The sequence below is a fragment of the Poecilia formosa genome, unplaced genomic scaffold (genome assembly GCF_000485575.1).
Source record: "Poecilia formosa unplaced genomic scaffold, Poecilia_formosa-5.1.2 Scaffold71, whole genome shotgun sequence".
NCBI classification, from domain to species: domain Eukaryota; kingdom Metazoa; phylum Chordata; class Actinopteri; order Cyprinodontiformes; family Poeciliidae; genus Poecilia; species Poecilia formosa.
Genome location: NW_006800010.1, coordinates 1,250,828 through 1,275,384, shown reverse-complemented (window position 1 = coordinate 1,275,384; position 24,557 = coordinate 1,250,828). Strand labels below are relative to the sequence as shown.

Here is a 24,557-nt window from a genome sequence, read left to right as displayed (position 1 = left end):
CAAATGAACATTTTTTTTTTCCTAATGTACTGTTGCTAATATTATCTGAAAGGCTTTGTAGTACAAAGACTCCATTTGAACGGTGTCACTTACAATGATCCGACAGCCAATTATTCAGGTCCAACTGCAGAACTTGGTGTAAAAACAAAATTAAAACCATGAGTTTGCTTCCACATCAGTTAGGTGCTAGGTTCGTGTTGGTCTGTCACATAAAATCCGATTAAAATACATTTTTTGGCTGTAACGTGACAAAGTTTAGAGATGTGAATATTTGTGCATCACACAGTACATGACACATCTATGGATTTATAAACAGAAATAGATGGAGGAAGCAAACTTTGTCACGTTATAAAAGGATCTTCACTAGTAATCTGTATCTATGAATCTTATGACCAAGTAAGGATTTTAAAAGCAAAGTCTGCAGGAGAACAACTTTCAAAACCAAAAAATACCTTAGTCTTACTGCAACACATTCCAATCTATTTTTATAAGGTTCCTGGAAATGTTTCCGAAATACCTCCATCATGGTTTGTTTCAGTAAATTATTTGGAGTACAGGAAATGACCCTTGATTTTTTTTTTTTTTGCATCCAAGAAAAACTGCCACAATGCCAGGAAAAAGAAAAGAAACGAAAAAAAAAAACAGTTTGACTTTGCTTCCACTAGATGGCATTCTAAACTCTAATATTTCCAAAATTACTTTAATGTTATGCAGTATTTTTTTTTCTTTTTGTTCAAATGTAGGGATACTCAGGGCTTCTTTATTAACTCAGCGGACAAAGCACAAGTCATAGTAAAATGTTGTATATTTTTGAAGTGTGCATTTAGGCACGTCATATTACGATTTTCATTTTAGTTTAAAAATTTAACTTCTTTCTGAAACAACCTAACAATAACATAAAAATGCCATGTTTTGTGATGTGTGCTTCAACTGCTGCTTAGTTAACTATATTTTGTTACTAATGTTATATTCCTTTACCTGAAACCTTTACAATAGTGACGTAACGATGCAGTCACAGAGGCACATAGAAGAAAGTTTTAATCTTCTCTTTAATGCGGGAAGAGGAATGGGCTCCTCTGGCGCCTGGGTTTTCTCCTACGGATCATAAACAAGCAGGCAGGCTGAGCAGAGCAGAGCAGAGAAGAGCAGAGAAGAGGAAGACAGGTGAGACCGGACTCCTTCTCTGCAGTAGGCTACTGTGCTGGCTCTGAATCAGCGCACAGAGAGAAAGAAAGTCACCGACGGACACTGACGCTCTTCTGTCGCGCGTGGTGCGCCTGTGAAGGATCCCCACGCGCCAGAACTCACGGTCCACCTCGACACTGGGGAAGTTTACGGAGCGGATTCAGAGGAACAAACAGCCGACATGTCGGGACACCGGGTGCAGTTCGCGGACCTTCCTCCGAGTGAGCACAAAGGAAGCCCCAAATTTGCCAGTAAGAAAAAAATATATATATATTTTGATAAAGTACGTTTTATTCCATTACCAGTATTAAATGAAACCGTTGAAACAACTAATTAGCTCTGAAACAGCTGTGCTGTACTTTAACATTGCTAGTTAACTTTATAGCACATTTTTGCCTAAAAAGCCCAAACTTTCCTATTAGTCATGTTAAAAATTCTGCATTTTAAAGGGTCGTTTTGTTCTTAAAACTAATATTTTTTTTAGCCAACATTACTTTCACTAATATGTTACTCATGCTATTAGAAATTGTGATAGGCATACACTGCAATAACAACATGAGGGATTTGTGTTAATTTACTGGCAACCAGTGGCTGTTTTTATCAGTTTTTAGTGCCCTTCTTTCCTCATCTCTCATTTTGGAAAATACATTGTGTCCTTATCAGAACCATTAGGAATAAATAGCTCCTCTTAGTCAGATATTTGACATCTACAAGTTTATTTAAAACACTACAGTGGCTTATGTGATAGTCTGATCTGAATGAATTATATCCATTTGCTTACAAAAACCCCCACTGTTATTGCTATGTATACCCTACCTTGATGTGGGTGACTGTGGCTCAGTGGGTAGAGTAGTTCTCTTACAATCGGAAGCTTGTAGGTTTGATTCCAGCCTCAACATGTCATTGTGCCCTGGGGCAAGACACTTAACCCCAAATAATCTACATTTCAGTGTATAAATATGTGTGTATTTCTGAGTGTGATTGGCTGAATGTGACTCTTGTGTAAATTTGAACGTGGTTTGATTTTTATATACAGCTTTGAAACAATATACACCAACAAAGTTAAATAAATAATTGTCCTTTCTACAAAATAAACATTGAACATTTAAAATGTATATATATCTACAATGTTGGTGAGTTTGTTTCAAGTTAAGTCACAATTCTTCAGCATGTACACAGGCATGATTGACAATTCTAAGACCTTCCTCCTGGCTCTGATTGGTTGTTTCTGATGCCAGTGTAATTTGGTATTTTTGCAGGTGGCAGTAGTAGCCCTGGGAGAAGGGAGAGAGTTTTATTTTTTCACAGATACATGTTTCATATTATAATGTCACAACATAATGACAGTTTTTAAAAAAATACTTAATATATATTTTATTACAGTATATATTGTGAGATAATTTACTGTGAACAGAAATACATTCTCAATTGTAATATGACGTGGGAAGAACAGTTTCCAGTAAATTTATTGTATATACGTACCTCAGTTGGTTTTTACAGTGTGAACATCGCTAGTGATCCTTTGAGCATGGGCATCACTGGGATTATTCCATGTGCTTCCCTTTTAATACACTCATCTGAGGTGGCAGTTTGACCTTTCGATGATGCTACAAACTTTTTTCCTCCCTGGTCAGACCCACCTATCATGAAGTCGAGCGGTTCTCATGCCTGATCTTAAGCTGTCGCTGACCTTGTAGAGCATTTAGGGATGACCTGACTATAGCCGCCATCTTTTGAGTATCAACAAAGTCAGACCATAGTATATCAACAATAGAAGATTAAAGATGGAGTACAAATATGGTTTGTTCTCTGTGATATTAGATGCGACCCATCTATGCTTTTCTTTGTAGCTGCGTACTGCAGCATAGGGACTATGGCAGAGAAACTGAGCCCATCTCCATAGTGACAGGTTGAGTGACAGAACAAGTGAGTTAGGACATGGTTGGAAAATTGCCTGTTTACTGCAAATCGCTTGAGGAGTGCATCTGTAGTCCTTTGTGGGTAGGTCTCTTTTTAGTTGTGATACACTAGAAGCATTTGTGACAATTTATCACCACTTCATATACAGTTTTTTTTTTTTTAAGTCATTAGGTCATTCATTTTGACTGCAGAGGGTAGAAGTGCTGATGCTGTGTGCAGGTTGAACTCAGATTGCATGTGGGCCATGTGGGGTTGATGTGTGTGAGGACACAACAGCAGCTTCAGCAACAAACTACACATTCTGACTCAGCCGATCCATTTTTCTGCCGCTTTGTGGCAGGTGACATGGGGTCGAATTTCACTGTCTTCATTTTCTTCTGTTCTGATGCACATGCTCATACAACATATGATCACACGAATAACGGTAATGCACCCGCTTCACAATTCATTGTTCTAGTCTGCTTTTTGGAGTATGTTACCCTGATTTGAACATTACTGAAGATGCTTTGCTTAAGAAATTATCAGTCTGTACTGATTTATGATATTTTCAAAGTCTCTCTAAGACAAGATACATAACTTCGGCACAAGATAATGAAAACGTAGAACTGTAAATAAATAGATTTTTATTTGTTTACGTTGTTGAAAAATCTTTACTTTTTTGATGACTGCCTAGTACACAAGCAATAAACTTGATTGCATGTTGTCACCTTTAGTCCCTGCATGATAGTTTCAGAAATATGGTAAAAATGTGTGTTGGAAACATAAACACAGAGTACACTTATGTACCATCTCTTTAAAGCAGATGGTGTTTGTGTCTACATTAATCTTCAGAAGCTGAGCTGAGATTCTGGCAGTGCATCTTATAATTCTCTGTGAAAACAAATCAAACAGATATGAAGGTGAGGATGAAGCTTTATGTTTCTCGGACATATTCTGCTATTGATGGATCATTCACTGTTTTTCATTTTAGCTGCTGGTGATTTAGGTACAGTGTGAAATAGCAAAATCTGGTAGGATGATTGCATCTGATAACCATTTGAGGTGATCCGTCTGGACTTTGCAAGCTGTTGAAAATGCTAAACAGCTGTTTTTACTCTTAATTAAAGACATGTCCCTGAAGGGTTCCTTAAGTTCCCCTAGAGAGCAAAAAAAAGCATTAAGCGTGGACAGCATGCTGTTGTACTTCCTGTTTTAATTAGCCGCATTCCAGTGGTTTTCTTAGAAAAGGTAAAAAAAGAAAAAGTGAAGTAGTGGAAAGAATAAAACCCACTACATTTCCCCTGATGCTTAAGAAAAGTTTGAGGTGGTTTTAAGGTGTTTTAAATAGGATTTTAGGGGGATAGAAATAGCAAAGGATCTCCAAATTAAGATTTTATGTTCCAAATGCCAATGAGCGTCAGTTAAGTTTCGGCATACTAATTTCCAATCTAATAGTACAATAACTAAGTTAATACTACAAGTTAAGAAAGAAAAACATGTGCTTTGTATACACCTGGAAACCTCATAGGTTTAAAACGCAGTAAAGGAGAAAAAACTGTATTCTATTAGTATAACATGGTCTAGATTGCAACTACCCTCTGTAGTAAATTCAAGCCTAGCTCATGCTGAGTATGCTATTTGTGTAAAGCATCAGCATGACATTTTTTGACATAAAATCAAAGCATAGTAAAAATCTCTAATACAGTCAGTTTAAATTGCTTTGACTGCAACCCCGGTTCAATTCTGTGGGTGGGATAAGGACATCCCTAAAAACATCTTGAATTGTTTGACCTGGTAAGAAAGGAAATGACTCCACTGAGTAGCTGTTCCCTTTCTGCTCAAAGTAATTTCACATGACTGTGTCATCATATCTCAGATATCCCGTATGTTTCTTAAAAAGAAGTGCTATGAATTCCCCTCTTTCAACAGTGGTCATTTCACTCCTTAGTGTCCCTGTTTGTACAATGGTTTCTTTTTTGAGGGGAATTTCTCTCCTATCTGTTTTTTTTTTCAGCTTTGGTTTCTCCAAAAACATAGTTGACTTAGTAATAAATCAGTAACATATTAAATTATTCTAATAGTTATTTTTAAAAATACACTTTAAAGCTTAGAAGTTGACAAAAGTGGACATATTTTTTCTGACTGTCATTTAATTCACGGCATATTCAAAAGTGTATATTATCTCAGAAAAAGAAAACAACATTATGTACTACACCCTGACTTGTGACATTTTGTGCTGTCAGCAAGTGTGAGGAAGGCAAGTCTGAATAAAGGTCTTATTTGAGAAATGAAGATAAACATTGGGAGGGAAGTTTATTATTATATTTTTTTACAAGACTAAAGAAGAAAGAGAAACACAACAGGGGTGGACAAGAGGGAGTGAAACTTGTTATGCAGCATATTCCTCTGGTTGCAATTAGTCTTGGTAGAGCCATCATCTCCATCTAGCTGGCTGATGAGGCTCTGGATGCCTGATGAATGAGCCGCCCTCCTCTGTCTTCTTCCGCTGCTGGAGGCTCCAGTGTCTCCTACAGTGGGATACTGGTGTTGTAGGGAAGGGACAGATGTTTTTCTTTTCATTTTTGTTTTGTTTTGTTTCTCTAAACCATTCCCCTGCATGAATTCCTTCCAGAAGATGACATGATGGAGTAGCTAAAGAAATGCATTTTAGTGTAATGGTATAAGTCGGATATAATGTAGTTTGTCGTCTCTGGCAGCAACAAGTGATGAATGGAATCGGCTCCTTTTTTGTCACATGTAGAAGCAGCTGAGAAACAACCAACATGCCTACGATGTTAATAGTCATCTCAGAGGATCTAAGGTCGGATAACACAGAAGAAAATGTTCTCTGTTAAAATAAAAACACCCAGAGGGGCTGCACAGCTCTCCACAGGGTTATTATTCATCCACCACAAGATGTGCTTTGGAAATAGCTGCTCCTCTTTACTTGTGAAGTGAGACAGTTTGTCTCGGTGTTAAAACTTAGGATGTAATCACAGTCTGCATATGCCCTTCTCTACCACTAACCATGCATGATACACCCCCTGATTAAGCTTCCTTTTTCATTTTTTTTCTCCTAGGGAGCAATGTGAGCAAAAAACTGATTTAGGCACACATGAGTTAGAAGTGAAATAGCCTCTCGTTTGATGTTGCAGCCAGGTCATGTTCAAAGGAAAATACCAAATAGGTGTGCGAGGAGAAAATGGGCCAGGTTTTTTAAGGGTTTGCGCTGATTTTCAACACAAAGTGTGCATCTGCATTCATGTCCGCATACACACCCTTGTATGGCGATACTTGATAATGGAGCTCGTGTAAAGCTTATCTCTACACTCCATGCTGACAACACTGGATCTTTCATCCACATTTGGTGGGTTTAATGACTTCACAAATTGATCAGAAGATCTCAGTCACTGCTGCAGAGGTCAGCTATTATTACACACATGTGCATGCATGCATGCACACATACACAAAGAGTTGATTTCCTTTCTATTAATTCTTTGATACATCAAACCTTTCTAAACTTAGATGGTTGACTTTTTTCCCCATACACTCCTGGCATGTACTAAAATAAATTGTGTTGTTGTACTCTTTGAGAAGTTTTCTTATTTCAGCATTAATATCTGCAATCTTTATTGATTTTAATGAGTCAAATTCACTCCAGCAATTCATGGGGACTGAACCACACAATGCTGTCAGACACATATTATGCACTATTCTGCTGAAAAAAAACTATTAGAAAACAGCTCATCAGAATACTAGAAAGGCAGATTGTCACAATGTTCAACATTTAAAACACCAGGCCTGTGACAAAGGTAGTGATGAGTTTGTAAAACAGTATTTTAAGCATGCTTTACGATTTAATCTGTTGATCAGTTGAGATCATAATTATTCCTACTCCTGTCAGAGTTAGGTTTATTTTAGGTTGTTTTAAATAGTTCTGATAGGAAATAGGACTGACATTAGGACATGAGGAGTTAGTCCATCCAAATGTCAAAATTAACTTCACACTTATCAAGCCAGCGTAAAATAATATAAGAAAATTCCAAGTTTGCAGATAAATAAGTGAAATCACTCTTGACCTAGCAAGAGGTTTAGGGGCTGCAAATAGTAAACTTGACAAAGATTGCCTTTCTGACCTTTACTTAAAATATCATGAGCCATGAGATGTTATGACCTTCTGCTGATAAATATACTTTTTGGAATGAAATATATCTATATATACATATACAGTATACATTTTCTATATGCAAATGCACAATTTACAAATCATTTCATTATTTTAATTTCTTTAAGCTTAAACCAAACAAACTCCAGCTCTTGTCACTGCACTTTCTGTATGAGAGCTGATTTGAGGCAGGCCTCCTCTTTTAGCAGGCTCCCAAGATGGCTGCCACAAAAGACACACCCACAAGGTAACAAACATTTCAACCAAACACAGACGAAAGGTTCATTTACACACTCTAGAACTTAAAAAGAAGGTTACAGAAAAACTTAATGCTTTTTAACACCATCATTGTATCTGACTTTTGTTGGGCTCAATAAAAATCAAAACTTCAAATGAAAAACAATAAGAACAGTACAATTAAGAAAAATACAAAATAAACATTCTAAGCTTGTCACAAATCAAAATGACCCAACAGAAAACCAAGACAAGTAAGTCATAGTTATAGGAGGTATAAGAGAAACCAAAAGCATGAACACTTTTACTCTGTAACTTCCGTTCATTTAAACAGCTCCTCCTGGTTACATATTAGGTTACATATTATTTACCTCACTTGGCAAACACAATCCTTCAGACAGCAATCATTTAACATTCCACACACTTTGCTTTTTGTATCTAATTTGATAACTACGTTTGTGAATTTGAAGTCAGCCTGCTCCCAGTCAATAACCGCAAGCCGCTCCTGTCAATATGACAAATGGGAGGTTTGGGTGGGCGGGTGTGTGTAACTGGATGGGACGCCACTGATTGGGTGCGGTAACAGCATAGCGGCTGTGGGAGGAATACATTGAGAAAGTGCTGAGAAGATTTTAACTGCACTGCATATACAGCAGTTATCCCTTTCAGCTGCTCAAAGTCTGCTTTGGATGATCCAGTGTCTTGCAAAAATATTCATACCTTTTGAACATTTTAACATTTATGTCACAGCTATCAACTTCAATGTATTTTGCAGGGAATTTATGTGATTAATTATGTTTATACATTCCGCATATACTTTTATCTGAAGCGAATAACAAATGAGGATATAATAGTGCCATTAATACCAGAGATAACAATAAGCTACTTAGAAGGAAGTCTGTCTGACTTTGTCTGATGTGACAGTCTAGAAATAGAGTGCAAACATGGAGGGAAGTGCACAAAGAGACGGTGTGTGAGAGGGAAGCTTAGGTGCCAGTGTCAGAAACAAGCAATGCCACACGAACAGGTATTTGAACCCTGGGCCCGCATATTAAAAGTTCGGTGTTCTTACAACTGAGCTATCTAACACAAAATAGATCATAACTGTGCAGTCAGTTTTCAAAGTTTGTAGAAATATTCACACCCCTCTATGAGGAAGAATCTGTTGACAGGACAACTCTTAGTTATTCATTCCACAAATCTGGCCTTTATGGGTGGATGGCAAGAAGGTATCCGTAAGAGGTCTTGTTTGTATTTTGCCACAAGTTATTTATGGGCCACAGGAAGCATGTGGAAATGGTGTTTATGTCAGGTAAAACTAAAACGTAACTTTTTGGCCTGCATGAAAAACATTAGGCATGGGAGAAAATTAACATTTACTATCACACCAAACACAAAGCCCCATGGTGAATCATACTGGTTGCAGAGTCTCTTTTCTACCGCATCTAGGCTAGTCTCTAACAAAATTTACTCTCTATACCATTTGATTGAAGCCAAGTTATTTTACAAAGAAAAATGGGCAGAGAAGAATGTGCAAAGCTGGTAGAGACATACCTTTATGTTTTGCAACTGTAATTAGTGGTAATATTGACTCAGGGGGTCTGAACTCAAATGCGTATCACACTTGTCATATCACACTTTGTAAATCATCTTCAAACCACATATCCCTTTCTTTTCAGTTCTCAATATTTACAATTCCGAAAACTCACCCAGTATGTTGATCTGTTGCTTAAAATTCCATTAAAGTACATTGCAGATTTTAGTTTCAGTGTGACAAAATGTGAAAAATTGTCAAGTTATTTTTGTAAGTTGCTGGTGCTCAGCTGAGAATAATGAGCACTGTGCTACTGTTTTATCAGCATCTGTCTCATAAAATGAATGCAGAATACATATTTTGTGGGAACTACTTGGTTTTGTTTCACTTCTTTTCATCTGTTAGGACGATTTGGGCTAATCCACTTTCCTCAATGAAAGGTCTATGAAATACGAACACGCCAATAAGTGCAAAGCTGACATCAGCAAATAGCTGCTGATCCTTTGATCCACCTCTAATCTAAAGACAAAGGATTCCATCAGTTAGGAACTGTTTCTTTCATATTGAAGAACTGACAACGAAATTCTTTCTTAACTTTATGGTCAAGCACTTTCGTTCAAAGATTAAAACAATCCTTGCATTGATTTAGCTTTTTTTTTTTTTTAAATGAGTAACTAATTAGAATTTCATGAGGATTTTTCAGACTATTAAACATCAACACATCTTTAAAGTCAACTAATCAGCACTCTCACAGGTAATCTGGCTTAAAAACTAAAATATGATGAGCAGCCTCTGAAGTCTGTGATGATGAGGTCTTGGCTGTCAGAAGCCACTGCAGAGGCCAGCAGTTGTGTAAGAGATTTAATGGCTGTGGCTTTGCTTGATCATCAGACATTTTGGCAAGCTTACTGAGAGCTTTTACTCTTTGGCTCTTCCAGTCAATCATTTTGTGTTTGTCAGCCTAAATAATAATTTGTTGATCCTACATGGAGACCTTTTGGACACAGAACTCATATGAAGTGTTGTAGGATCCTTTTAACATTTTGAAATGTTTTTCAGTAAATAACTACTTATAAAACCAACCTTTTCATCACGACTGAACAGATGTCCAAAATATGGTTCAAGATATAAGCCTCACATACATCTATGCATTAAAATCCGATGACTTCCAGACAAGAGCTCAGACCTCTCCCCTGTACTCGAAATTATCTTCTTAATGTTCACACTGCCCCGGGGAATTGTGGTTGTTTTTATCTTTAGATGATGACATACAGGAATACATGTTGCTTTGCTGCATAAGTTCATGTGTCAATGTTCGTGCTTATGTGTGCAGTAAGTGCAGATCTGGAGTTTATTGGACAAACACTTTGGATTCTGCTTGGGCTTATGATTCATTACTCTAAGAAAAAATATATGTTCTTTGAATGGTTTTCTAATCTTCAGCGTCTCCCTTCTGTACGAATCTGTCCAGGTGCAGCTCTTAGACCACCAATATGGACTCAGTGCTAATCTAATACTAATCTCTTTAGTATGTGTGGAGCCATCTAGGACAGGTTTCCGTTTTATTTTTGTTAATCCCTGGTATTTTTTTTAAATAGTTGATATCATTTTCATACCAACACCTTTAGGGCAAAACAAAGTGCTGTGCAAACATTAGCATTATTATGCTGTTTTAATAAGACTTGTTGATCATTTTGCTCATAGCAGTTTCCAGTTAATACTATACAGAAAAATCTTACAGAAATAATTGTTGTTCCTTATAAACTTAAAACTTCCTTATAAACTTAAGGAAGAAAGAAAAACAAAAGGAAAGAATGAGAGAAAGAAATGAATAAAGGGAAATAAATACACAGGACCTGAGACAGCAGTGAGCTTCATTTTATTCTTAATTTTTTAGTTTATTGATGCCTGCTCATAAATGATCAAAGTAAAAGGGTTACTACAGAATGGTATGTTCTTAGAGGTTTAAATTACAACCTAGCCTGAAATTAGGTTGCAAGAGACCTTCTTAGAATATAGGTTCAAATTTGAAGGTATTTTCTTAAATCAGTGACTGCAGCAAGCCACGATAAGGTTAAGTTTACTAAAATGTTTAATATTGCATTTTAGCTTACTGGAAAACTATGAAAATCATAAACAAGCAAAGGAAGTCAGAATTTGGTCCACTTCGGAATATAACTAGAAAAACATCCTACGCTAAAAAGTAATTGAATGTAAAAAAAAAAAAAAATGCATCATAGAGTTTTGAGATCAAGTATGCAATAGAGCTAATAAATAAACTCTAAATGAACTATGTTCTACTAATTAACAGCATCTGAGAGACTTGTGTCTTTCATTGTAAAGTGTTTTAGATCATACTCACAGCTCCTATTCCCCCATTATCATCCCACAGCTGCTGGCTATCTGGCTATCATCAGCTGCTGGCTATCTGGCTATCATCATCTCCTATTTTTTCAGGAGATCCTTAACCTTTGGGGAGAAGTGGAAAACAAGTAAGGCAAATGAAGTTCTTGAAAGATTGTTAACCACAGGGAAACACTGAGGTGGGCAAAAGTTAACTTTTTACTGACCCCGAGGACCTTTAAGTCCCCCAGCCCCAGAGTCAACCAAGTTCCTCTTCGTGTATCAGAACTTGACACTGAGCGGCGCCCGGTTTTTAATATCATGGGGATTGTGGCTGGTCTTCCTTGATAAAGGTTTGGGGTTAGTCTTTGATGTTCTTTGGACTCTTTAATGAGGATCAGGCTCTTGGGTTTTCTGGCCAAAGCCACAGAACTCTTTTACCGCCCTCCCTCTTTTACTTGGAGCAATGAGGTAACAGAATGAAGAACCAGTCTCCTCAAAAGAGGGGGATTTTCTTCCTTCTAGTTTCCTTTCCTGTACTGTCCTCTCGCTTCATGTCTTTTTTTTTAAATACAGTTTCTTGGCACCAGGAGTGACTTATTTGATCATTTCATTGAGGGGAGCTTGCCTCAGATGAATCCCTTCCCCAAAGTAGCACACTGGGGATGCATTAGAGGTTTCCAAAGACTCGGGATAGGAAACACTCCCAAAGGGCTCTGACACATAAACACTAAAAGTGTGTACAGACAAACCAACAAGAAGCCAAAAGGGTTAGGTTAGGTACCAGACAAAGTGGGCGTCCCTGACTGACCTCTAACCTTAGCTCTGAAAATAAAAGCCAATCAGAAACATGTGTGCTGTGGTTGTTTCCATTCTGGCTGAAGCGACACATTTGCTCAGGAAAACAATGATCCACTGTTGTTTCCTTAACCTTTGGGGAGAAGTGGAGAACAAGTAAGGCAAATGAAGTTCTTGAAGAACTACGTATTAGTAATCCACTTTACTTTTTTATCCTATAGTGGGCAACATATATTAAATCACATTCTCCAAAGGAATATTTACACCACAATCCTTGTCTTAAGTATCCACTTCCAAAAAATATGCTGGAGCAAATTGTGATGCAATTTATTGCAACTAGCTTCAAGTTAAAGATAGTTCTAGCTTAGAGAATTGACTATAAATGTGTATAAATTATGACCATAAAATGAACCCATAAATTGAGGGACCATTATTCCTGTGGGATTCCACTGTACTATATAATGAAGAGAAGAAGAGCCAAAGAATTACCCTTCTAGTTCCAAGCCAGGAACCCATTACTCCAAGTAGATATCCCACAAAGCTGTTCCTTCCTCCATTGTCCTTCATACCTATTTCTAGTCCGTTTTATGCCATGATTTCTCTCAACACCATCCAGCCTTTTCAAACTTTGTTCAGTCTCCTATGTGTGTCTGTCTCTTTTTTGTGTGTCTCTTTTGACTTAGATTCTTATCTCTGTCCGGTGTCAGCCCGGGCCAAGCGCTTCTTGTTTGCTCAGCAGATCTCCACTGCTGACTGAAGCCCTGTGTGTTTGTGTGGCCATACATATGTGCTCGCATGTCTGTCCACTTGCATTTATATGCACTGATGGGAGACATCCTGTTGTGTAGTGACATAGATGCTGGCGTTTGCTGCTGCTGCAGTTCAAATGCTTTGCTTTATTCTCAACTAAGTATTAAAGAAAGGGTCACAAGCACAGGGAAGTATGATTTTCTTTTCGGTCTATGTTTTAAAAAATAAAAAAGGTAGCAAAATAAGAATAAAAAAAGTAGCAAAATAAGAGCATCAGTACATATTAAATTGCAGTCATGAGTTTCTTTGTGTTTGGTTAGCTATGTAGAATATTTGAAGTACCATACATTCAAATTTTGCCAATACAAGAATGGATGTCTATTTGCAGGTATTAGGAGGTAAAATGGCTTCGTATCAGTTTAAATGTCATCATAGATAGGTGTATATGTTAGGTCTTATCCAATCTCCTGCCCAGATCTGCCATATTTTTGCAGTGAGGGAGGGATTAGATGAAGTGTGGAAGAAGTGCCATTTGGGACCTATAACATTTACATGCATGGCTGGTCTAATCTTTCTCTCATGTGTAGATAGACACGCCAAAGATTCACTGATTACCTGAAGTTTTGAAATTAATTATTTAATTCTAACCCAGTTAATTTGTTGCGGAAATTTAAACATTGGTTAGTTTCTTTTAAAGGTATATAATTCCAGCACGTGACTTTCTGTATTCACTCTGCTCCACTGATTTACAACTAATCGTGTCATTTAAATATCCTATAGACTTGAGATGGAAAATAAAACGATGCATGCTATATACGGTATGCTACGTTATTGTGCTGATATTCAGTCATTGAAACTGATTGGCTTGATTTAGAGAGCCAAGCACAAAAAAATCCTCCAATGGAAATCTCTGGGCAAGCATGACATATGCAAATATAGACTCAGAGACACACAGATTATTCATAATCTCCCCAGAGAGTGCTCAGACAAGTGGCATTTTCACATGTGAAAGGTCACAAATGAAATAACTGTTAGCGTAAATTACAACCACATATGCTGTGATGGTCCAGAGGGAGTCATCACTGTAAAATGTTACTTATTTCAGGTTGAAAAACTTGCTGAATAATTGGTGAGGAATTCAAGCTTGGCCTTATGAAGGCCTATATAATTCAGTGAGCACTCTCTTCGCAACATATTTCACTCTGGGTGGAGGATTCATAGAATTTTATAACCATCCTGGCCCATTTGGATAAGACTGAATGTTGATTTAATGGTGGAAAAATTCTCTTCTGTGCATGCACTGTAGAATAATTAGCCCAGATCACATTTAAATGGAAGGGAAAAAAAGTGTATTAGTGTAACTATTAAGCAATGGTGGGTGTGAAAAGATTGCAGTATAATATCCTTCTGAAAACATACACCTTTATGCTACTGTGAAGTTTAAACAGACCTTTTAGAATGCTTTAAATACCTGTACTTGTATGTAAGTCTCTTTCTGTTACAGTGTAGATAAAATAATTTTGAGTCAACAGTTTACTTTTATTTTTTTCATATATAGATGTTACACTTTAAAAAATATTTTGACATAAAGTTTTGTGTAGTTTAATTTTATATTCCTTCATGTTTTTTTTTTTCCCAGTTTGAAACCTTTAGCCTGGTTTTGATGTAAGGGGAAGGACATCACATGACAGCATTTCTTATTTTATGATTCGTGATGCCTCTAAAGAGAACGTAGAGGTGCTTCTGGGTTTGTAAATGTAAATATTTGATTCAATTTGCTTTATACAATTCTAAAACAAGGTCCTGTCCAAGAAAACCAGGAAACAGGATCATTTCTGAAATCAGTGCAGTGGTTTCTTGTTTGTAAAAAATACATATTTTACATTTTGTTACTGGTCTTAAAGGCACTGAATAGTCCTGGGCCTAAATATACTCCTTGTTGCTTCTCAATAAGTAACTGTTTAGACCTCCTAGGTATAGCCAAAGGCTTTATAGACCTGTTTAGCAACATTTCATTTCTATGCTTCTCTGGAACATACTCCCTCAATAAATTAGATGTGTAGAAACTGCTTGTTGAAGACACAACACATAACTGTTTAACACATTTTAACCATAGAGGTGAAATATATATATATATATTTTATATCTGATTTAACTTTTTTATAGCTACTTGTTTTAAATTAGCTGTTTAAAGTTTAATTCTTTTTATCAGCTTGGTAATGTTTGCTGGTATTTCTTTAATGTATTTGTAGTTGTTAATGCATGTCTCTTTCACTTTGAATTGCTTTTTGCAAGAAAGATTGCAGATTAACCTCCTTGGCCTTCCATGTGTGTCCCAGGTTTCTGGTTTATAGTGTTTTCACTGTTTTGACTCAAGCGTTTAAACTGTTCTGAAAGAGTGAAACTGAAGTTGTAAGATAGAAACCATACTGTTCCTCATGCCGAACAGATGATTCAATAAGATGCTTCTTCCTTCTTCCAGCTTTTTGCATAATAATAAGCACAAGCTCACACAAGTGCTAACCTGCTCAAGTGTCTTCATGACTGTATACCCTCATTTTGAGTTCTAATTCAGCTTTAACAAAGATGAGGGAGGAAAATGTTGAGTAAGAAACTCTTTTACAGATATTTATTTCCTTTTTCTTTGAGTGCAAACAGTAACATTTAGAAAACCGTTTTAAGTATTTTGACTGTTTAGGTTTGGATAATTTCTAAAACATTTTTCATTTTAGAAATTGAAATGTTCCACATTCTTCTAGGAAGAATGTTACTCTCATAAGATGAGAATCTCACAAGGAAATGCAAGAGGTTTATGTTTATACCTGTTGTTGTAGTTACTGACAAAAGAGTATATGATGTAATAAAATAAACACATAAATTACCATAATTTCCCTAGAGCAGTGTGATTACCTGTTTCTATCTTTCATTAGATAGGCATACACTTGTTTTCCTTTTCCTAGCAGAATGCCTTTAATGTGCACAGAAAGGAGCCTGGGACTCCTCTCTGCTTATCTGTTTATCTCCCGTCCTCCCTCTGCAGTCGGCTGCTGAACAAAAAATCAATATGCCATAAAGAGAATGGAGAAACCATTTATTTACATCAGTCTGGAAGGAGAGGTAGTTTGTCTTCCCTCATATCCCTTTTGTCCACTTCAGGCAGAAGCATTCTGCTTTTCTCCAATCTCACACTTGACATGCTGTCAAAATAAGACGCTGAATTCTTTTTGAAATGTTGAGGCGTAGCTGCTGCCTGTGGGGCAAATAGACAGAAATATGAAGTTTAGATGTTTTCAAGTGGTGAGTTGGTGCTCACATGCTTCATCTCCAGAAGACCGAGGACCGAAACTGTCTCACAAGGCCACAGGGGGGCCCCAGAGACAGGATATAAAGCCCTGATGACAGTACTGCATTCTCACTAGAACCTGCATTATTGATTCTTTCGACCTCACAGTCTTTCAATGTTTGATTCATGCAACAGTTGAGCTAAAATGTTTATATTCTTGTCTCTGGGATAATAAACCATCTGGACTCTTCTTAAGAAAGACTGGCTTGTTACCGGGGTTGTAGGCATATTTTGTACCTTCACAGCAGCTTGAAAAAAGAGACAAAGCCACTCTCATATCTTCTTTCATTATTCATCTGTTTCAACATCGAGGGGGAAAGAATCTGGCTATTAAGAACAACATTGGAGATTTTCAAGTAAACTCAAACTAAAGAGGTTTATGCATTACATGGCAGTTGTAGTAGCACTTTGTATGCAAACTTACATGTTATTTTGAACCCAAAAACAAACTAGATCGTGGAATAAAAATTGAATGCACATATATAACTAATTTGGAATTAAATGAGAATGATTACGGAATCACCTTATGGGTTTTGTCACCCTTAACAGTTACAATTAAGCATTTGGGATCAGCCATTTGTTGGCATCCGTCCGTCCGTCCATCCACCCAGAAACTTTCAAGTAATTGTTGAATTTAAGTTTTGTAGTGAAAGAAGCTGTATGTTGTCCATCCTTCATTTTTAGAATCAATTAGGTTTAGCGTTCTGTAAGGCAAAAAAGTCACTTTCTTGCTGCTACTGCAGCATTTTTCACACTCAACAGTCAGTGTTAGCTTCTGTCTGTCACACATTTTTCAGTTGGAAAGTTTTCTATGCAATTCTTTGTGCTGACCAAGATTTTGTACAGGTCACCAAAGAATGATTAGCATCTATATACCTCATTCTGGTCAATTATCCCCCCGAAGAGTCTCATGTACCATGAATCTGGTTTAAGGAACAGATGATGAACACTTCTCTTAACTACAAAAGCATCTCAGACTTGTTGACTGAGTGATGGCCCCTTTCTCCAATGATTGGGATAGTATTATCTTAACTTGATGCGGCAAATACTGTGAGACATGCTTGGTGGTTCTCGTCAGGGAACTGCTGCAACTTAAAGCTAATTGGTTCCAACTGTCGCAGCGAATCTAGTCATCTCATTTCTGCCCTTGAGTCACTTTTCTTCAAAAGGGATTTAGGGACAATCAACAGCTGAAAATACACGAAGGAGTAAAGGATTTCTTATTGAAAATGAAAAGCTCACTTTGTTCTTGTGTAGGATGGTGTGTTTCAGAGAGAGATTGGAAGCACATTTTAAATTCATGAGCCTGAGAGTTACTAAAAAGTCTCTAATCAAACATTGATGGCTCGCTCAAGAAGGAAATTGTGATGGAGATCATTTTAGGTCAACTGCAGTATGACTGAAAGTTTGACAGACCTTGACATTTTTCCAACAAGCTACAAACTAAATGATTATTTAGTGTCCTTTCCTGTGGGAAGCATTGGTAATGCTACCTCTCTGTTTGCACAAAAGAAAAAATATTCTCAAAGTTTTGTCAGTGCTGAGCTTTTCTGTTGCCCTCATTTACAGATTGAGCTGTTGATATCAACCAAATGCTACAGTCATTAATGACTCGTGATATGGTTGAGAGGAAGCTCTGAGACAGAATGAAAGAAAGCAAAAAACAACCAACCTCTTAAGGGTTGGAAAATATACTCATTGTTAATCCTCTCCAAAGAAGTACACAGCACACCCTTCCCCCCTGTATTTGCCTTCCAAGTCTTGCTCCCACCGCAGGCCGACCTATCCTTTGTGTTCAGTTAAACTGCAGGTAAATTAAGTTTACTGATAATTATCAGTGATCCACAGCTTTGCTCTTTAATCAACATTGTGTTCAGACACCGTTGCTTCCTTAAAATCCAATCTGATAAGGGCCCTGCAGGCTTCCTGCCCATCACCACAAACCAGACAGAAAAAAGCTTCAATTTTATTTTTTTTTAAGCCATAGTGGTCCTTAGTTCAGTCCTTTTTGAATACAGAAACTAAACAGAACCACCAGGTATGATAAAAAAAGTATTTGTTAAAAATGGTACAAGGTAGTACCGTTTAAATACCTGAAACCTCTGAGTTAAGATTTATGTATGTAAAATTGACTTTTTTTAGCTTTACATCATGTTATAATGTTATTCCCTTGTCTAAAACATCCCTGGAGTGTTGCTTTGATTCTTTAATGCATGCTTGAGAAATCTTTTAATCTTTCTTGGCAACCATTCAGCTGTGCAAAACACTTGGGGGGCAAAACAAAGAGTATCACCTTCAAGGAGAAAGCTCCTTCTTGGAGCTGCAGTTTCCAGGCTTTCGAGCTTCTGCCTCACAGAGCAGCGTATCCCCACTACTCCCCCACTCAACTCCTTCAGACTAGCCATAAACAATTAGCAAACACCTAGCAGAACTGCACATCTGCTGAGCTCATTATATGAACTACTTCTCAGTGCAATGCTGGTAAAAATGTTATTTAAAGGTTAATAGAGGAGAGCTGTTGTGATGACTTCCTGCAGGAATTTCTTAAAGAGACAGAGGCCCAATTTCAAGACACTAAATCACAGAGTCAAATTCCTTCTGTCATATTTGACGTGCAGAAGTTTTATAATAACTGAAGGTAACATAGTTTCTTGATCATGCTATGAAATTTAACTGTGTGCTTGGGAAACATATAATACTGCCCCTTTAATACTTCTAATCAGACAAACATATCAAACTTGGTCAGAATGTGGAAACAGTGTTGCAAATCAAACACAGTTTTTAATACTTTACTGAATCAGACTTTTGATTGCACATTTTAGAGTTCTTTTATATAAAGAATATAATCTCTATCTTCATAATGTTGCTTGGAAATGCATTGAATAACTCTAAACTTGAATTCAAGTCAGCTACGATTCAAAGTTCTGCAGTTTTATAAACAGACCTGCACAGTAGTAACTCGTTAATATCCTCTCCGCTGAGCTGTTCTGAGAACTCTAGCAGATTGTGTTTTTAAATAAATAATACTGCTTACCTCCTTCTTGGTTTGTCTTGTTTTTAGAATAGTTTCTTTTCCCCTCATTAAGCCACTCCAGTTATGGGAAGCTGTATCTGCATAAAGTATTGGTGATCATCGTCAGTTCTTTTTTGAAAGGCCTCTTAGACAAGCTTATGGAAAATACACACTAGTGAGCTCATTTTGATTTTTCAATCAAAAAAAGAGCGGTTTATAAGGAATTTGTACTCGGTATAGAAAATTGATCGATTCTAACATACAACTTTTCTTAAATTATTTGAGTGCTCATGCTGACCGTAAGGTAATTCCACAATGACCATTGTCAGTGTTGCCCTAAGCGAAAACTACAGGTGAAGCATTTTCTCTGAAAACTGTAGTAGAAACAATCCCCACTGATACATTAAGGCTATATTTTTGAGTTGCCATTAAAGCTGCCCTATGTAACATTTATACAGAGTATGTTTTTACATATCTTCTAAAACTATCATAATGTCCTGAGAGTATGTTATGAGACAGATAATTTTGGATAAGATCAAGCTCCGTCACTTTCTCCCTGACCTATTAATAACATCTGAAGAAATGCACCGCTCCTGACTAAAAACAGCCAATCAGAGCCAGGAGGAGGGTCTTAACGCTGTCACTCAACTTCATACACTCATTGCTAAATGTGCTAATGGTAAAGAAATAACTTTACTGTTGTAGAAAAGCCATTAATCTCCTGTCATCTGTGGCTATGCTAACTAGCCTGAGGATTCACAACAGGCTCTGCTGACAGAGAAAAGCTGTAACGTTAGTAGAGAGCAAGGGGTATATTAGCATGGGAGGAGAATGAGCAGCGCCACACAAGATTGAGACTGACAAGTGCTAAGACCCATTTCCAGGCTCTGATTGGTTGTTTCTAGTTAACACTGGGAGAAGGCAGAGGAGCTGAATTTGTTGACAGATTATCTGTCGCATAACATACTGTCACGACATAGTAACAGTTTCAACAAACATGTCAAAATATATATTTTATAAAAGTTACATAGTGCCATTTTAAGATGATAAATTTACTACAAGTTATCTTTAAGCCACATGATTACAGTATAACTTGCTAAGTTGCTTCTAAATTTAAATATGACCTTTTAATTTTCCATCAGCTGATGACTTACATAACTACCAGTTTGGTATATTAGAATAAACCTGAAAAACCATCGCACATGCTCTAAAAATGTATTCAGCCTTTCTTGATTTATTGTCAAATTTTACACATTCATTACTCGCCTGTCACTTTTACAGGGATGTCTGAATTAACAGCCACTCCTCTGCACATTTATCATCTAAGATCAAAGTCTGTGGAATTATCTGGCACCCATTTATTTCCATATTCCTACAAAACCTGCTGTTTTGTTACTTGCCAATGTTCAAACTGTAGTTGGCTCCTAGGCCTGGACTTGCACAACAACAGGCTGCAGGTTTGCTAATTTTGCTTTAATTGCTGGTGCTGGTTTTAACTCATCAAATAACCATCTTTCCTAAGTTGCTTAGTTGAAAATTTGAAGCGCGAGCAGCAGATTGTTTTCTGCTTTGACTTTTTTTTTTTTTTTACACCTGATTCATTTCCCCTCTGCATTGATCTGCCCTGTGATCAGTCAAATTATGCAAAATTACAGACTTAATTGGGAAACTGAATTATATCCATTCCTAAATATAATATTTAAAAAGCCTTTGAGGTGAGTTCCTGCTGTATATTTGGATTATGGCTTTAAGTGTTGGAGGCTTTCAGTCGCTGAAGACGGCTTTCATTTACTCCAACCATATATGCTGATGTACCCAAAGCCACAATCAAATCATAAAAGAGTTGGCGTTTTTTTTGGCCTGCTTCACCACTGTCCCTGTTTCTTAGACTTGATGTAATCCTGAATACTATAATTTTGTAAACATAACAGCTACAGAAGTGACGCACAAATATAATCTGACACAATTCTAATACTTCATCTTGTCTCCACCCTTTTCTCTAAAATCCACCAGACATGCAGCAGTTCTCACGAGGTTCTTATCCTTCCGATTTTTGTGAGCAAACTATTCGTTGGGAAAGTATGTAGGTCAATCTGCTTTGGTCTTTGTCTAGAGCCACAGAGATAAGTGGCAATGTGATTAATATTTAATATCTATATGATCAGTGATGGCTGTTGTCATGTTCAGAACGGGCTTAGAAGTGTTAAAGGCAATCCATAGGGGGGATGGGAAACTAAAACCGTCTATAGAAAATCTCTGTGTTTTATCACTTTGCGGCAGCACATTTGACTTTTCATGCACTGGAGCTTGTGTGTAAGTCCTGTGCCACAGTCTATGCAGATTGCTGCTCTTTTATTTATGAGTGTTGCCTGATCACAGCTGATCCTTTGCTGTAATCCATTTTCTGGTGTTTACTCAGCGAGCAAACATCCACATCCGTGCGTGTCATTTCACATGTCTGCTTGGATGCTGTGGCACATTTTTGAAAGTGCCACAGACTCGTGTGGCATGTGGATACGGTGACCTGTTTGCAGAGCTTGGCACATTTTTATTTTTTTTTAGATTAGCAATAATTATTTTAACAACTGAAAATAAACTGATTTTGAAATGTACAAATCTGCATTTGGTGTATCTTATGTCAACAATAAAATAAAATGTTTCACAAGGTGTTAAATAACTAATTCTGCTGAATGACAAATATAGGTCAAAACTGTTTTTACAAGTGTCAGAATGCATTTTAGAGAGCATTACTCTGAATTTTATGGGCTTTCTGTAAAGGTATGACTTTTTGAACACTGTGGAAAATGTTTTTTCACACGTTCCTGCTATTAGTGGTCATTTGATGTGATGTTGCTATGTGAGAAGACTATCTGTAAGACTGGGTTGACAAAATGATCACAGACTTGACATTTTAATCTAATCTTAAAGATGACACACAGGACACACTTTGGTTTGTGATCGGAACTGTCTGTGAAAAGCTGAAACACTAAAGATGAAGATGTTCACAATTTATTTTATTTTATTTTTGCAACACTATATATGCCAGTGATTTAATGAGATACGTGTCAGAAGTGATAATAGATAATGAATGCCAACAGCTTTAATGATACTGAACTTGGGGCAGCTTGGTCACCTCCAGCCAGAATTCTGGGAGCATTCTTGTTGCATTGCTCATTAGGCAAATTAAGTTTTGATGCTATTAAGCAACTTTTAGACAGTTAACAACTACCTTCCTTACTGAGCAGTTAACACCTCAAGTTGATCTTTAGTCAATTTGCTAATACTAAAAGAACGAGATCCCAGATACAAGTGGCTGAAACGAGCTTCCTCTGGAGGGAGGCTGGACTCGGCCTTAGAGATAGGGTGAGGAGCCCCATCATCATTCAATACATATCTAAAGTTTTTCCCTCACTAACAACTGGGATGTTGAGGTCAGTGTGACATGGTAAAGATTAGCATGGTGCATTAACTGATTAGAAATGTTTGGATTTTTGAGATTCTGTCCAGTATGTCACTGGTGAGGGACTGAAAATCGGCCAGTTTTGATCACTTTCTGATCTTCAGGGGTGCATTCCTAAAACAATTCTCATATGTAAAACATTTAAAATTCAACTGTTAGTATTCCTAACTTGCTGCTTTGGCTACTGTGCATAATGAGATATTTCTATTGATCAGAAAACAGAGTTTGATCATCTTTTGCTTTTTGTTTTTTATTTTCTCTCTGTCAAATATGTACATGCAACAACACAAGTCAGCTTTACTATGTGTATCTTGCAAACTCATGCACATTTACTAACGCTCTGAGGATTCCCTCCTCTGGGCTTTGTAATTCTCTGTAAAAATCCACACATGAGTGTGTTGCGCATGTGTGATTCCTGCCTCTGAACATTTCATCACATGTGAGGAGCGCAGGCTGACTGGATTTAAATAACTCGAAGCTGACAGAGAAGGAGTTGAAGAAGAGAAGAACAGGCAAAAATAGGACAAGGCGAAGTAGTGGTTTGCGAAGAGTGTTGCTCCGAGGAGTCGGCCGATGACGTGAAACGCTGTGTTCACATCTGGAACAGCTTGTGCAGCTGCACCTGAAGAGAAAAGCTCCTCCGCGCAGCCTCTGCCGGCAGTTTCTCCTTCCTCCTTCTGCTCTTTTTCCCCCCAGTTTTTTTTTTCTGGTGCTCTGTAATTCTTTCTCTCTCTGGTTACTGCTTGCCTTAGCGCTGGGATGGTTTCCCGCTGTGCATCAGACAAGAAGAGCATGTAAATTGAAGACAAAGAGAAGCGGGGAGACAAGAGAAAAGCGGACAGTAACATTGGAAGGAACTATTAGGTATGAGGTAGGAAAGAAAAGTTCATGTTTGTGTTATGAGTGTAGGTGCAGAGAAGTGGGGGCAGGAGAGGAAAAAGAAAGGGATGGAGGAGGAGGGATAGGGGGGATTAAGAAGCTGGAATGTGCTGACATTGGAGACCTGAGTTTTTGTTTGCATTTGGCACGGCACATCCTGTCACTCCACAGGTTTGACCACACGTTCAGTTATTTACCAACACACACACTTACTTACATGCTCACTGTTTGCTTTGGAGGATGATCCCAGGAGGCCACGCCAGGAGAGGTGAACACCTTCCAAGGAGCTAAGTTTCCTCCCACCCTGCTTCCCAAAAGTACCCTCCTTCTCTCTTCTCTCTCCTTTTCTTGGCCCTTCTGTCTTACCTGCACCAGTTTCAACACGCTGCAGCTCCAGAGTAACAGAAAGGCAAGAAATATTCCAGAATGCCCTCAGGATACATCTGCAGTCACCCCGGCTGAGGAAAACTAAGTAGCTTCCACGTGTTGACTAACCTACAGGATGTCTAAAGCCTCCCGGCTTGCTCGCCCCCCATCGGCGGGAGCAGGATCCAAGCTTCCCTCCCCAAGAAAGGAATGCCCCGGCACCGCTGCCGTGGCTGGTCGTGCCCGGGTACTAAGTGTGGGGGAGAAGCTAATGAGGGCAGGCAACGATGGTGCCCCTAACAGACAGAAGCCCTTAACTGGAGCTGTGGCTCAGGACAAACCCCAAAGTGAGACCCAGACTGAGACTCGAGACATTAGTCAGAGCCCATGTGAAAAGGACCAGAATGTGGAGATGGTATCTTCCAAGAGCAAGATCAGCCCACCCAAAGTTTCAAGTCAGCAGCAGGGTTCAGTGCAAAGTAAGTAACAAATATGCATTATTCTCAGACGGATAGTTTGTTATTGGTCTTGTGGTTTATTGGTATGCTGTACAGTTTTGTTTGGGTTTATAGGTACTGGAATTGTTAT

At 37.8% G+C, this 24,557-nt stretch overlaps 1 protein-coding gene across 24 annotated transcripts in view; it reads left to right on the top strand.

The window, feature by feature from the left end:
- Positions 1-1,063: 1,063 nt before the first annotated feature.
- kiaa1217 (KIAA1217 ortholog) overlaps positions 1,064-24,557 on the top strand; it is a 120,905-nt gene continuing 97,411 nt past the window's right edge. For 8 of the 24 annotated variants that reach the window (XM_007555598.2, XM_016673146.1, XM_016673149.1 and 5 more), the window contains exon 1: positions 23,148-24,448. In XM_007555598.2, the coding sequence (XP_007555660.1) occupies positions 24,106-24,448 (343 nt within the window). In that variant the 5' untranslated portion in view covers positions 23,148-24,105. Of the gene's footprint in view, positions 1,437-23,143; positions 24,449-24,557 lie in introns of those variants that run through there. The other 16 variants (XM_016673165.1, XM_016673169.1, XM_016673166.1 and 13 more) reach the window with 11 other exon arrangements.